This window comes from Anabrus simplex, chromosome 6, assembly GCF_040414725.1.
Source record: "Anabrus simplex isolate iqAnaSimp1 chromosome 6, ASM4041472v1, whole genome shotgun sequence".
NCBI classification, from domain to species: Eukaryota; Metazoa; Arthropoda; class Insecta; order Orthoptera; family Tettigoniidae; genus Anabrus; species Anabrus simplex.
In genome coordinates this window covers 139,807,505-139,823,594 of record NC_090270.1, presented here as the reverse complement: position 1 = coordinate 139,823,594, position 16,090 = coordinate 139,807,505, and the positions used below count along the sequence as shown (strand labels likewise).

The 16,090-nt window shown below is 36.5% G+C and overlaps 1 protein-coding gene across 2 annotated transcripts in view; it reads left to right on the top strand.

The window, feature by feature from the left end:
• LOC136876200 (uncharacterized) overlaps window positions 1–16,090 on the top strand; it is a 78,773-nt gene that overhangs the window by 24,611 nt on the left and 38,072 nt on the right. For both annotated transcript variants that reach the window (XR_011018455.1, XM_068228346.1), the window contains exon 2: window positions 1,140–6,343. Coding sequence is in view for 1 of the 2 variants with exons in the window: in XM_068228346.1 (XP_068084447.1) it covers window positions 1,201–6,343 (5,143 nt within the window). In the remaining variant the exon portion in view is untranslated. The remainder of the gene's footprint in view (window positions 1–1,139; window positions 6,344–16,090) is intronic.

Here is a 16,090-nt window from a genome sequence, read left to right as displayed (position 1 = left end):
CATTCAGGTAGATAGCATTCTCCAGGCATTCTCCATTCCCAAATCCTTCCATCAGATTACAACAATTTATAATGTGATTCATCTCTCCAAATTTCCTATTTTTACTGTTCCAGTGTCCAGTGGTGTCACTCTATACACCATGCCAGGTAGTGCTCTTTTTATTATGAGGGGAAATGGGAGCTGTTTGACCATAAAACACTATTTTTTAAATTCCTACACACAGTCAAGGGATTGGCTGTGTTTTGTGTAGCCCTTTGAAATTCCCTGGTGATTCTTTCTACAGATTTTCTCGCAATATCCTCTTTAATATTCATTGTTCCCTGGGTATCAGTATATGTGGCTGACCAGATCGTGGTAGTGCTGTGGTTGTACGTACATGTTTCCACTCTGTTCTCCTGTTTTGGTAGCATATTACACATTGCCTTGTGGCCTTGTGTTCTTCTCTGTTGAGGATTCTTTCAATCAAGTGTCTCTCAGTTACACATGGCATGGTATTGTCAAAAGAATGTCTTCCTGGAACTTTTTTTCTCTACTCCAGGCATATGTTCTGCTAATAAGACCTTCACAACTATTGATGTCTGGCATCACTTGGTAACTTGTCATTATTTGAGATGCCATTTTTCTCATCATATACATACAGAACAAAGGTAACAGTTTTAAAACCCTGGAAGAGTGAAATATCATTAACATGCAACAATACATAGGAAATAAAAGAACGGGAGTTCATATAACTTACAAAGAAGAGATTTTTGTGTTGATATAGTATTAATAATATGTAAAATATGAAAGTTCAATGCAGGTACTGTAGAGCGTGTGACTTGTTTAGAATGTAGCACCAAACCAACGAATGACTGCTCCATGATATGTCATGCACAACACTTCATGCTGCCGGGTTAATTATTTTAGTGTCTTGTTTTAATTATCAGTATAAATATATTTGAAGATGCTTTCTTACACAGTTGTCTATTATTCTGAACAGAGAGATAATACTGGAAATTATGAGCATTTTTTTACAGAATCTAGATGATGTCTGACCATTTGACCAATTTTCAGAAAAACGAGACCGGTTTTTCTGTGCTTCTTGAGAAGAATGTGATGTTTGTACTTCTTGTAATTAGTTTGAATTCTTGTCTTTCCAGATATAACTTCCTGAATGAATGCAAGATCTGTCAAGGGTGAGTCCTTCCTTCAGCGAAGCAGATGATGATGACAATGGATGGAGCAAGTAATAAGGACAAAGATACAGTTTCTGTTGACCCGAAGTCTGTAGACGTAGCTAAAACAGTTGCAAATAAAGTATTTAGAGGCTTTGTTGAGAGTATCACAGATGAAACAGGCGTAATTTCATTTTTTATTGGTTCCAGCTTAGAAAAGGCTAAATTCTCCAGAGATAATATTGTTGTTGACAATGTCAAACTGACAAGACAGATATCTCTTCTAACTCTTATTAAAGTTGGTATGCGTGTTACCTTTTGTGTTGTGCATTCTAAACAGAAAGAAAGTATCAATTTCAAGGCTGTAATTGTAGAAGTCCAGGGTCCCATTAAATATGGAAATCTTTGTGTGGAAGAAGTTAAATCTGTTCACAACAAAGCATTTTTTGGTCACATCCATACCTTGGATGGTTCTTCAGGAACTATAAAATTTAAATTACTTGACAAGATTGAGACAGCTGTATTTGATAGGGATTGTGTGTATGTATCTGGTAAGAAACTTAAGGTTAATCATGTTGCTCTTTTTGTAGGCATGCCAGTATATTTGATGGTGGTTTATTATTCAGGAATCAGTGGATGCAATTTCATGGCAGTAGTTGTTAGAATTTGTCAACCAGTGCTGAATGATTCTGTAAGTGGTGAAGAGAACCTGCCATTGCACCACCAGATATTTTATGGAACTATCAAGAATGTTACTGAAATATCTGGAACTATTGTGTTTCAGAGGAATAATAAGGAAAGAAGAGCTTTGTTTTATAGGAACAGTGTGCTTGTGAAGAAATTGAAACTCACAAGGAACACTCTTCTGTCAACATTGCTTGATGTTGGTATGCCCGTTTCCTTCATGGTTGACAGTTATAGTGAAAGCATGTGTACCTTTGTGGCTACAATTGTAGAAGTGTTACAAGAAGAACGGATTGCTAGTTCTTACTCAAATTTGTATGGCACAGTGACCACTTTGACTGCCCTTTCTGGTATAGTCACATTTCATTTACACAATGAAGAGAAAAGGGCACTGTTTTTTAGGAAGTCTGTAAAGATCAATAATGAGAAAATTACCCAGTATCAATCACTTCTTTCAATTCTGAAAATTGGTGTACCTGTTTTACTTAATGCTGTTCAGTACAAAGAGAGGTGTTGTGACTTTATTGCTACTATGGTTAAGGTTCAGAAATTAGATGATTTTTGTCCACCTCTTTCTGAACCTCATAGTCACATGGATGTAGTCTTGGATGGCATTATAAAGAAGCTAACTGATGAAACTGGAGTTGTAGGATTCCACATCGGTAACAAGGAGGAAGCAGCCATTTTTTTCAGGCACAGTGTTCTTATTAACAAAGAAAGAGTGTCTGACGATGTCTCCCTTTCTGTTTTACTCAGGGTATCTATGCCAGTTTCTATTAAGGTGGTACAGTGTACAAAATATGACTTCAGTTTTGAAGCTGTGTCTGTGGAGATTTTCCAGGAAAATTTGCTGTCACAAGGTCTACCAGTAAATATTCATCAAGAAGATACCACATATTATGGCACTGTTATAAGTTTGACTGAATCTGATGGTATAATTACATTCTTCGATAATATGGAGAAGAAGGCTGTCATGAACAGAGATGATCTAGTTATTAATGATGTAAAAGTTCCAAATAATATATCACTTTTGACTTTACTTGAAGTTGGAATGTCAGTTTCTTTTAAAGCAGTTGGGTTCACTAGTTCTTACTGGGACTGTACTCTCACAGTTACATGTTTAAATGTGGAATCATTCAAGAACTCTTTCTCATTAATCAGAAATTTCACTGGTTTTATAAAAACTTTGACAGAAACTGGTGGTTTAATTTCATTCCAAATTAATGAAGAAAATAGGGAAGCCAGATTTTCAATGGAAAATATTCATATGAATGAAAATAGAGTGGAATTAGAAGTACCATTTCCATCTGTACTTAAAGTTGGTATGCCTGTATCATTTCAAATGGGTGAGTGTAATGTGTTAAGTGAAAATACTTTTGAGGCTGTAAATGTTATTGTGGAACCTAGATTCACTGCTATGGCACATCAAGATTCAGGTTTGTGTCATGGCACCATTGTACACCTGACTGATACATCTGGAATAGTATCCTTTCAGATTAATAACACTGAAAAGCAAGCTTTGTTTTTTAATACTAGTGTTCGTATTTGTGATATTCAATTGAAACCAGAAGTTTCACTTTTGTCTGTGCTGAAGATTGGCATGCCTGTTTCAATGATTATAGAGCAGTCTAAAGAATTTGATGGCCTTTGTTTCAAAGCTAATCTTGTTTATGTTGAGAGATTACCTGCATACTTTGTGGGGAATATTATGGCTGACTGCTTTGATGATCAGCTTTTCCATGGCATTGTACATAGAGTGAAAGAAACGTGTGGAATTATTTCATTCACTATTGATGGAAAGAAGGAAAATGCTATTTTTTTCTCTGACAGTGTCTTAAACAACAAGATTAAACTGGCTAAGCATGTATCTTTAATATCATTTCTTAATGTTGGAATGTGTGTTTCACTGAGAGTTAAAGGTTGTACAGAGTTGAGTGGTTGTAATTTTGTTGCCACAGCTGTTGAAACTGGATGTCCAGTTCCTGGCAAGTCTTCAGATATATACGGTACCATAGTAGCTTTGGAGGCAACATCTGGAGTCATTACATTCCTGAAAAACAATAAACAACAGAAAGCAATATTTTATAAAAAGAGTGTCTGCATAAATAAGGCTGAAATCAAAGATAGTGTGTCTCTTCCTTCTGTGCTTAGAATTGGAATGCATGTTACTTTAAAAGTGCAACAATATAAGGATAATTATTTTAATTTCAAAGCTACGTGTGTTGAAGTAAATGAAGATATGACTGGTTCTCATAATGTTTACAAAATATCAGCATCAAAGCATATTGCTTGTGGCCTTGGAACAGTAGTAGAGATTATATCTGCTACCACTGCTCAGCTTCATTTTGAGTTAGATGGTCAGCACTTGGGACTGTTTAAACTTTCAGACTTCTATGTAGATGGAAGAAAATGTAACGACTCCAGAGAATTGTCAACATATATATCAAACGGTGATATATATTTTTTTGATGCTACGAGAAGAACTGGAAATGATGATGGCTACCTGTATTCAATAACATGTGTATGGCAAGGTAAGAAGCCTGAACTATTAACTCTACTGGAACCCTACAGGGTTCTTATACAGAACTGTCATCAGCTGCCTTGTTCTGTTGAGGCAAGTGTTATTGCACTTTTCCCCCCACAAGCCGCTATTATTGATAGTGATCTATGTGGTGCAGTGCTGTTGTTTGTAAATTCTCTCATATGTAAAGATGGTGTTCGGCAGTTAACTGAAGAAGACTGGATTCAAGATTATTTGAGGGTGGGGGACATGCTTACTATAGAATTAAACAATAAGAATACTTTTTCTGGTTTTCCTCTTGCAGGTTTTGCATGGAAGAAAAGAAGTGTTGGTTGTTCAGACATTACACCATTATTGCAACTCGAAAGCAAACAAAGTACTTATGATTGTAGTCCTTTGGTTTCTGAAATTTTGTCACCTGAAGTTGAAGAACTGAGTATTACAACGACTGCAAATTCCTCCCCTTCCTTTGCATCTAATGAAAAAGAAACAAGGCCTACTGTGTTTAACACACTGGGAAATAAAACTGCTAATGAAGTCATCTGTGGGAGCACTAATAGTTTTGGATCACATTCTGGCACTATTGCAATTGAAAGTGTTAACAGAAAGGAAATAGTTGCATCTTCTAAGATTGATGTGCCTCACATTAATGATAAATTACTTTTCGGAACTATTGAGTATCTCAGTATATCAAGAGGTGTTGTTATCTTTCAATTAAATAATAAAATGGAAAGGGCTCTATTTCATAGACAGAATGTTTTCATTAACAAAGTTCAGATAGAAAATAAGAATTCATTTTTAATGATGATTCTTGAAGTTGGCATGCCAGTAACTCTCACAGTGATGGATTATACGTGTACTGCAGATTATAGTTATGTAGCTAAAAGTGTAGAGATTGATGTGCCAGACAGTCATATGTCAGTTTTTGGTCTTGGAGCATCAGCTATTGATGTATGTGATAAAGAGTTCTCTGGAGTAATTCATTCCTTAATGAAGACCTCTGGAATAATTGCATTCAAAATGAATGGCAAGGATCTGAGGGCTATCTTCTTTAAAAATGCTGTGCGTCGTAACAATCGGAAATTATCCAAGGTATCTTTATTGACTGTTTTAGAAATTGGCATGCATGTTACTTTCAAACTGTTCATATCGAGAGGCATTTTTAAGGCTTCTCTTGTACATATCAGTCGTACATCATTAGATGAAGCTGTTTGCAGTATGTGTGACAATGGGTTACCAAATAAGTCTTGTGAGTTGTTGCCACTTAAAACTGAAGCTGACTTTAAAGTAAGAGGGATGAATGGCCAAATATTGAACTATTTGTCATCTTCAACGGGAATTATTGAGTGCTGCATTAATGGTGAAAGGTTCGAGGCATTTTTCACCAAAGATATGATTATTTCCGATGATAAAGTGAAGAAAGGTGTACCAGTTCAGACTATATTCCCTCTCAAAGAAAAAGTCCAGTTTGATGGCAAACTTAAGTTGTTGATGGGTAAGCAGAGGCTGAGAATATCAAGTATATGGCGTTATAAAGCATCTGAAAAATCTCGGAAGAAAATGTTGGAATTTTCTGATAATTTGTCTAACGCAGGAGAATACTCGGGAACAGTGTGTGAAATACTGCATTCAGATGGGTATATTGCTGCTATAAAGAATGTTCCTGTTCTAGTGAGTGAAAAATTCTTCTGTAAACCAGCTAAATTTAAAAGCCATTTCAGTTCCATTGCTTGTGGTGATAGTGTTACAGTGATAATTCAACAAAGCTGTAACAAGGCAGTAGAATTTGATTGGGTTGCTACCGATGCTTGGAAGACTGAAGACTCCACTAATGATGCAGTTCTGGTTGGAGAGCTTTTGACTGTCGGCAAAGACTGTGGTGTTTTAACTGATGGCTCTAATCGAATAAGTTTTGAGTCAGCAAGTGTCTTACTCTTTGGTGTGTCATTGGAGAGTTTGGACCTCACCCAAATTTTCAAGCCAGGTGAGTGTAATGGAATATTTTATTCCTCGGCTAATTGTGATGTAAAGAAAAATAGAATTAACCAAAGTATTCAGAATGAACATTTAAAAGCTTCACATTTCTATACAGTGAAGATTTTACCATTTTTGTTCATTTTCTTTCTTGTAATTGCACTAGTATTTTTGGTTAAATGTGGCTCCCGGTTGTTCATGGTGTGTATTTGTAGTAATAGATAGTGGCTCTATTTAACTTGAGTAAAATTTGCATGGATATTTTTCTAAATTTAATTTTATTGTTTCTCCCTTGTAGCTATATGCATGAAATTATTTTGTGTGGATATGCAGTTAAATATACATTTTGAGGTAAAACCAATGACATTATGTTCTCTTTTGTTTTCATGTTAACTTAGTAAACAAACACTTAGACATTTTTACAATGTATTAGACTCATTCAGTAAAAAAATAACTCATGTCTGTGAATACACAGCTAAAACAGTGGCCATACATTGCCTGTAGAATTTCCATTGTTTGTTTGCCATTTCCCTTTCTTACCATTGCTTCCTATACCTTTTACTTGGGTACGCTATCATTTTCTTCTACTATATTGAGAACTGTCACCACCAGATCTTTGCCATGGTCCAAGTGTCTTTCCATCACCTGTCTTGTACTGAAGATGGAATCCACCGTTGATCTACCATTTCTAAAGCCACATTGCTCCTATTCTAACTTTCTTTCCATCTTTTCTCTCAATTTCCTTTCTGTTAGAATAAAAGAAAAATGTGTGCTAACTGAGAAAGTGTCACCATCTAACAGTGGCAAGAAGAAACATTTAACCTCTTCTTGTATTCAAGCTCTTTGAAAACAATGGTAATTTCAGTTTGCATTTGAGAGATCTATTGTTTGAATGTAACAAAAGTATTCTAATGTAAATAAGCATTTTATTGTTCAATGAAGACTTTATATCAAGTACAAGAAGAGATTATGGATCCAGAACACCTGAAAATAAGTTTGTGAGCATTAAAAGTGCACAAAATACAGTATTCTCATGACAACTTTCTGTTGCATGTTTGCAGTACATTTTCCAGAAAAACATGGGACTGGAAGTAGTGAATATAAAGTAAATGTTCATGAGCTTGAAGGGCTTGATGATTGGGCTAAGTGGAAGTGGCATATATCTATGGTGTTCCGTTCGTGTGGTCTTGAAGACATTGTTACTGGTAAGTGTTTGTGTGACATGTTATCAGACTCGCCGAAGCCCGAAGAAATGAAGATGCTCACTAAGTGGCAGGAAGAATAGGCAAAAACAGCAAGTGTGATAGAAAGGGCACTGAGTAAGTTTGTTGCCAAGCTTGTGTTGATGTGCGACTACGCAAAAGATATTTTGGAAAAAATTAACAGTGCGTTTTGTATGAAGTAGTAGATGATGATTGAAAATGTTAATTGAATCATTCTTTTGGATCAAATGAGATGAGAAAGAAGACATCAGCATGCATGTCACGAAATTCCAGAAGTTATTCGTGGACTTGAACAAAGAATAATAGAAGCATAAGAAAATACTTTGTCTGAAATAGTTTTAAATGGTCAAATTTTATGTATGCTGGAAAAAGAATATGGCAGTTTTGAAGATATTTGGAACACAATTCCATCGAAACATCAGAAATTAAATTTGGTTTTTGAAAAACTATGTACAGTTGAATTATGTGATCAAAGTTCAGTGGAAACATGTGTTTGTGATTCGTACCGATTCTAAAAAGAAATCAAGAAGTTCTGGTAAATACAAAGCACAAATGGAATGAGTGAAGCAAAAGTTTCTGTGCAATAAATGTAAACAGTTGGGTCATTGGACTGCAGTTTGTCCAAAGAAAATAACAGATGGAAATCTAATAATCAACAGAAAACTGAGAATTCTGTGTTTCTATTGCATGTTGTGGGTGCATCTGTTGGATGTTATTCTGATCCAAATAAATGGCACTGCAGCATTGGTGCATCAAAACACATTACTCCGAATAAACAGAACTTAATATTGCATACAGAATTTTGTTGTTCCTTAAATAACCTCACTTAGAAAACAAGATGTGAGAATGTGTACCTATGAACAAGGAAAAATAATTTTTCAGATCTGACCAATACCTGGCATGATGCTAAAATGAAAAATGTCCTGTATCAGATGCAAGGGCACAGTTCTCATTGAAAGCAGCATCGTTGAACAGGTACAGTCAGCATTTTTAAATGGTATACTTGGAGAGAAAGTGTACTTCGAACAACCAGAAGGCTTCAATGACTGTACTGGTCGGGTGTGTCTTTCGAAAATAATTCTGTACGAGTTCAAACAGTCTTCACGTTGTTGGAACAATCGTTTTGAAGCATTTGTGAAGGAAGGAGGATTCCGGAACAGTGTTTCAGATCTGTGTCTCTTTTTCTGTAAGAGCCTTTATGTTGCCACTGTATGTTGGACATGTTGTTGGAAGTGATAAAGAGGAAACTTGTGTTTCTTTAAAGACACTAGAATGGAAATTCAAAATAACAGCAGGTTCTCTGAACAGTTTTTTGGGCAGAAAATGGATCAATTATGGTAACTCAAGAGAAGTTTATAAAGAAGATCATGGAAAGATCTGGAATGGAAGATTCAGATGCAGTCAACAACCCCAGTTGACCATGAAGAAAATGATTTCGACGAAGTTCTTTTATTTTATTTAAATAGGCTTCTGATAAGTTCACCTGCATACACCCCAGCGTCAGTGGGTAGGGTCCGACACATCCCACTCTGAAGAGTCTAGTGTCAGACCTAAGACGAAACGCTGGTTAATAGAGCAAACGCCTGAAAAGCCATACATCTAATTTTTTATCTGATTTTTGATATGCTCTATTGGTGGAAAAATATCTAATTCCCTCCATGGGAACTTAGAATTTCCAAAGTTCTTTTACCCAAAGTGCCATGTCTCAAAGCAATGAGAACTCTCATGTATCTTACAACCACAGCTCATCTACATATTGCCTTCACCGTAAATAAAGCTGCTTGAGCTATGAAGCCAACTGTTCAAGATTGAAATCAAGTGAAACGCATATTGTGATATTTGAAAAACTTTACTGACTGTCTGGTGTCACCTACAAGCTGAGAGGTTGCACAGAGGTATAAGAGGGCGAAGGTAGACCATGATGGGACCCCACCCATAGACTTCCACATAAATGACTGAAGTCAAAGTAAAGTTTCCTCAGTACAACCACTACCGTGAGTTATCAGCCAACAACAGTATGGACCTGTGATGAGCAAGAATACATTAGACCTATCTCTTCGAGTGGATGGTGCCCTCAGATCTCCATCTTCTGGACATCAAGTGGACCGGACAACATGGAGAAGGTTGAACCACTTGAGGAGCAGCATTGGAATATCAGGGACATTCTCAAGACTTCAGAGAACTACTAACTATTCCATATATGTATAAGTATTGATTCTGCCCTGTCAGTTGCACACTTCAACACCTTACTCAAGCCACTGTGAAGAGGGAATTGCTGTTGCTTAGTTCTGGGCAAACACCGTGTGAATATTGACTGTTATGAGTTGACACAGAATAATACCACCAATTACTGGCTGATCTAAAATATTTTTGATGGCTGGACATTTTTGCAGAAAAATTATTTCACACTAGGTTAGAACAACATACATAATTTTCCTACGAGTCTCTTAATAACCATTACAGGCAAGATGCACACGATTATTTTCGTTTGATGATAATTAAATGTTTAAGTTTTGAGTTTATACAGTATATCTTACCTTATTACTTTAATGAATTCTATTTCCTTTTTTAAGCTTTCATTCCACACCGTGAAGGGGTACGGTGGGCCACTTAAAGGGTAATGCCTTCTCTCTGGTCAGGACGTGTGTGGTGATTTTCAGTCCAGTGAAGGACAAAGAAGAAGGATTTGTCCATAGAAACTGTCTTAGCATTGGCCTGGAAGTGAGAATGGGAAACTACGAAAAACCATTCTCAGGACAGCCGACGTTTGAACCTACTCGCCCCCTGAATGTAGATTTGCTCCACAGTGATCTGCTTGGTGAATTCTATATTATGAACTTTGGGTGTATAGCATCTATAACTACTTTGGTAAAATTTAAAACAATTTATGATATATTTGTTTGTTCCGGATAGACTGGACCGAATGGGTTTCCAGTACCCGCGAGTCGTACTCATGTGAGCAACACCACGGGCCTGGGCGTAGCCTATGAGTTGTACCACTATATGAGCGACACCGTGGGTCTGTGTTGCCTGTGATTGGTACCCACTATGTGATGAACGCCATGGGAATACCGGCGCCCGATGACCTCGATGTTAGGCCCCTCTAAACAACAAGCATCATCATCATAATCATCTGCCTAATACCTCATTATACCTTAAACATTAATCTTACTGCAGAATTAATCTCAATATAATCTTACTATGATTATATCTCACCTTTCTGATAAGCTACATTGATTGTGTTATATATTGTATCATCTTTTTGTTTTTCTTCATTTTTTCCCCTGCTTATACCTTAAGTACTTTAAATTTCACATGCCCTTAATACTACCCAGCATGATTTTTGCGGCAAAGCATCTGATACGTGATTTTAACTAAATAAGGTCTCCTGATTTCAGAAATGTCATTGGTTCTATTGTATGACATCTAGTTTTTGTGTTATTTGCCATTTACTGTCTGAAAATGTGTCATGGCGGCACAGTGCTGCTTTGTGATAACAGCGAATCGGCTGTTGTTAGAGTGGCCGTGGTTTTCTTAAAGGCTACTTCATAACTGAAACATTCTAGCTTCGACTCCTGTGGCACATTCTGTTTCACTAAAAGAAAATTATATCACAATGCAATGTTTTAGGTAAAGTCAAATATCATGAGCACCGGTGGGATGTGTGTGGTGACTTCAAGGTGTGTGGTATTCTATTAGGACAACAAGCAGGCTACACTAAATTCTCTTGTTATTTACGTGAATGGGACAGCAGAGCTAGGGACAAACACTGGTCTACACCTTTCTGGCCCAAGAGACAAGTTTTGACACCTGGTGTGAAAAATGTTACAAATGCTGCCTTAGTTGACACACAAAAAATTATTCTGTCACCTCTACACATCAAACTGGGAATCATGAAGCAGTTTGTTGAGGCCTTGGACAAAAGTAGCCCCTGTTTCTGGTACATTGCAAGCAAATTTCTACATTTATATGATGCAAAATTCAAGGAAGGCACTTTTAATGGACCATAAATTGGAAAGCTTCTGAAAGGCAGAAACTTTGAACAGACGATAAATGCTGTGGAACTTGCTGCATGGAATTCAATAAGAGGCGTCATAACGAAGTTCCTAGGAAATGTAAAGGATGAACAATACGAAACAATAGTGAAAACGATGTTGGATGATATGAAAGAGTAGGGGAGTAGAATGAGCCTGAAACTGCACTTCCTTCATTCTCACTTCGATCACTTTCTGGAAAATCTTAGGGCTGTTAGTGAAGAGATGGGAGAGAGGTTCCACCAGGACATCAGGGAGGCAGAAAGAAGATACCAGGGAAGGTGGGATGAACCAATGAGGGCCGACTACTGTTGGTGTTTGAAAAGAGCCGGCAAACTTGATGCAGTCAGACGGTGGGCAGCCAAGCGTTCATTCCAAGGGGACATCTAGGACTGTTAAAGTTTATTTTGTTCACATTTATGAATTCATAAAGATACTGAATAAAAGTTACATTGTTTGCTTGTAAATCATGTTTAATTGTCAAAATAAATAGCTTTCATTGCCTCAGAGTTGTTTGTTTATGTGTTTTTATGTAAATCAGTATTATATTACAATAAGTGCTAAATATTTCATTGTAATTTTATACTCAATAATTATTCATTTTATATAATAATTGAAGACAATATTCAACTATTTCAAAATATATATAATTGTACCGGGCGGTACACCTCTACACCGTTTATTTAAAAGTTGCGCCAGTTGAAACTCCTCTTCTGGAGGAAGGTTGAACTTTATCTACTCTATTAATTCTCTACTTTCTCAGAAGATGTCACCACGTGGAAAATTTTGAGTTTTTGAACTGTGTCACTTTTGATGTGTTTTTGTTTAGCTTGAAGTAAGAAGTGTGAACTTTCTCTTCTAGAGGACACTACTGAAGATCAACAATAGTGCAACCTAGTGCGGAGTCAAAGAACTATTTTGTTGAAGAAATTTTTATTTCAAATGTTTGTTCTTTGCTAAATTTCTTTCTGTTATTGTTTAAGTTGGCTGTATACCCCTCTCTTTCCCCTTGTTTTGCATGTAGCCAATCCCGAATTTCTTAAATTAATTTCTATCCAATCAGATGTATCTTCCCCCAACTTGAATCGATTGCGGGGTCCTAGCCAATAAAATAATTGTGGGCGGGTGTTTTCATTCCCCTAACGCCTAGAACCTTCCACGAGAGGTTATAAACTGCTGATTTTTGGGTCTCCGTGCCACTTCTGTTCCATCTTTCAGTGTATTAAGTACATCGCAGGAGGCGGGTAGCGCCTCTTTCTTCTGCAGCGGTCAACAATAAGGTAATGGCCGATTAATAAATTCTTTCTTTTCTTGCTCAGCAGTTTAACTCTCGGGGCGGGTGCGAAGCGTTCTACCATGTAACCTTTTCCTAAAATGTAACTACTCTTTTCTTCGATTCTCTTGTAAAGCTACATTCTGGGATAGAGAGTGCTAACCCTCTCGAGCTCCCACTCATATTGTTTTGAGGTGAACTTATTTTTCTCAACCTATTCTTCGATAATGTAAAACAAATTGTTCTTTTCTAAGTCACCTCCGTAGTATGGGATTAGCCCTTGCATCAGTGGCCTAAGAGCCAAAGTAGGTCTTAAAATCAAAGTGTATTAGGAGTGCAAGTTCGCCTCCTCCCAAATTGTTTTAGAGGTCATTTAATTAACCTGCTTTTCATTTAATAGACCTCAGTAGATTGGGTATTTTACCCCTGTGTTTATGTCCGTTGACGGACAACTTGAAGGTGGAGTTTGGTGTGGCCTGGGAAAGGCTTAAATGAAAGAGCGAGTGGCTCTTTTGGAAACGGAGTGTTGTGTGCCTCGAGGAGGCTTTACTGTGTAATTTGGAGCAAGTGCTCCAGGGTTTGATTGGGGTCTTCTGCCCCTTTGTTAAAATTTGTATATCGGAAAGTTGGGCTAGTTGCTCAAAAATTGTGAACTCAGGGCTCGAAGCCCAAACTCTGTAACCCCTGCAATTGTACATTTCAAATTGTGTTTCGGCTACTAAGTACCTGTTCTTTGTTATTAATTAATATTGAAAAGAAAATATAACCTTGTTAGATTTTAAAATTAATTTCACTTCAGTAGCTTGAGACCCGTTCACCACCCCCGCACCTTCTTTCACGCTTAACTACCACCAAAAACACGGTAACAATAATAATACAAAAAATGATAAATATTTCCAAAATTATGAACATTTTTAAGTACTTTTTATATGCAATATTCAGGTCTATCTCTTATTCTGATATACCTATTGCGAGAAAACATGACGTGATACGTAGAAATGGACAATGGATTCGTGTTCAGCGACCCAAAATTAGTTAAGATCACCTATCACACCTCTTGCTGCAAAAAAAAAAAAAAAGTTTGAAAATGCTGGGTTGTGTAATTATCAGTATTTCAGCATTGGTATGCCAGTTCTCACAGTCATTATAATACTTTCATAAATTTGTGACCGAAATGAATGACAGAATTGCCAGCGTCTGGAAGCTGATTTAGAACAGATACAAAATCGCTCATTTCATCTCCCTCTTCTGGGATTCTGAAACTATTCATGAAATATCTACATTTTTTGTAACAGTTTCTATTTTTTATGTCTTCACACTGTCCCACTCTTAATTCAACTAATAACATTATATTATGGTAATATTTTGAACTAATTCATAGTTCATACACAGATGCAGCTGTATTCATTTTGACTACAAATAAATGTAAAAGGTTCTTCTAGTAACTAACTTTGGCATGAATTGCAAGTTGATCCATGGGTAAAACAAAATGTTGTATTGGTCGAAGAGATCACTCCTATATTTTGAAGTACTGGCAAGGTGTGATGTCTATGAACATTAGAATTCTTCTGTTTTGTTGCCTCATTTCTTGTTGACGTTTATTAACCATGAGTGAAGAATGTCCTCTATGCCTTTTCATTAGCATGTCAAAATTCATAGAGTAATGTATGATTGCAGCATCTTGGTGAAAGAGCTGAATGTATCATTACTGCTTGCTGTTCTTGTCCTCACAAATTTGTGCAGTGATAAAGGTTAGCCTTTGTCACTTATTTCCTACCTTTACTCTCATCACTTTGTACTATTAAAAGTTTTATCAATAACTGCTCTGAAAATCAGTCCTGCCTCATCATTGTTCATTGTTATGCTAATAAAACCATCAATTTATCATTATCACTTGCTCATTTTGATGAAGTCAATGTTACGTGAGGACAGTGCTACTTTCTGGAAGTTTTATTGGAATGTGGTGTTAAGCATTCTGTTTGTGATGTGACATACGGTTTTGTGTTGGTTCAGTTGTCACACTCTTTTACACTGCCTTTTGGGCAGAAAATATGATAAGTGTAGTGACGTTTACATTTTATAGGTATAATCTGAGAGGCAAACTACCTTACTCACTCAGGAAAAATACATTTTAATTCATTGTGTATACCAGTTATCATAACATGATTCCAAAACCCTAGCAACAGGTTTTATTCTCAATAATGAGGTAGAAATGCATATTTCCAATTGGACTCACAATCAAAGGAAGCAAATAAAATTACGAGAAAACCAACGACAGAGTTGCGACAGGAATAGAGGTCGTGTCAAAAGTGCACAGCAGCTGGATTAAGCTGATGTGATTTTTGGGATAACAAAGCAGAGGAGAGAGAAAAGAGGAATGAAATCATATTTTAGAAAAAGAATTGCATGTTTTTTGTACTATGGGCTTTGGCAAAGTTAGAAAACTTAAGTTACAACTTTACAACCTATATCTCAAAACTACGTTTTAAAAAAGTCAATTATTTTTACTTCTTGTTCTACAAGGGGAAGATACAAATTTTATTTTATTTTTTTTTTTTTTTTTGCTAGGGGCTTTACGTCGCACCGACACAGATAGGTCTTATGGCGACGATGGGATAGGAAAGGCCTAGGAGTTGGAAGGAATCGGCCGTGGCCTTAATTAAGGTACAGCCCCAGCATTTGCCTGGTGTGAAAATGGGAAACCACGGAAAACCATCTTCAGGGCTGCCGATAGTGGGATTCGAACCTACTATCTCCCGGATGCAAGCTCACAGCCGCACGCCTCTACGCGCACGGCCAACTCGCCCGGTACAAATATTTTAGCCAGTGGCTAATTTCATGCATGGTATGGAAATTTCACATTCATTGGGATATCATTACCATCATACATTTTTACAATTTATGCTTAAATATTTTAAATTATGTTTCAGAGTAAATGATTCCTGTTAAGTCATTATAAAGAACTAACATCTAAATAATAAAACTTATTCTAGCAATATTATAACTCTGCAATATCACAAAGTACATGAAAGAGGTAAAGGAGGAAGAAAGATGAGGTATTTTGTCACACTCTGACTTTAGTTTTTCTTTTCTTTTCTTTATACAACTAGAATAGTAGCCAAATATAAAATATAATATTTAAAGTAATTGTCTCAGATAATTTAGATTTAATTAAAAGCACATGAGGTTCAACCTTGAGAATAGAAAGTTTTGGTGGGACTGTATCC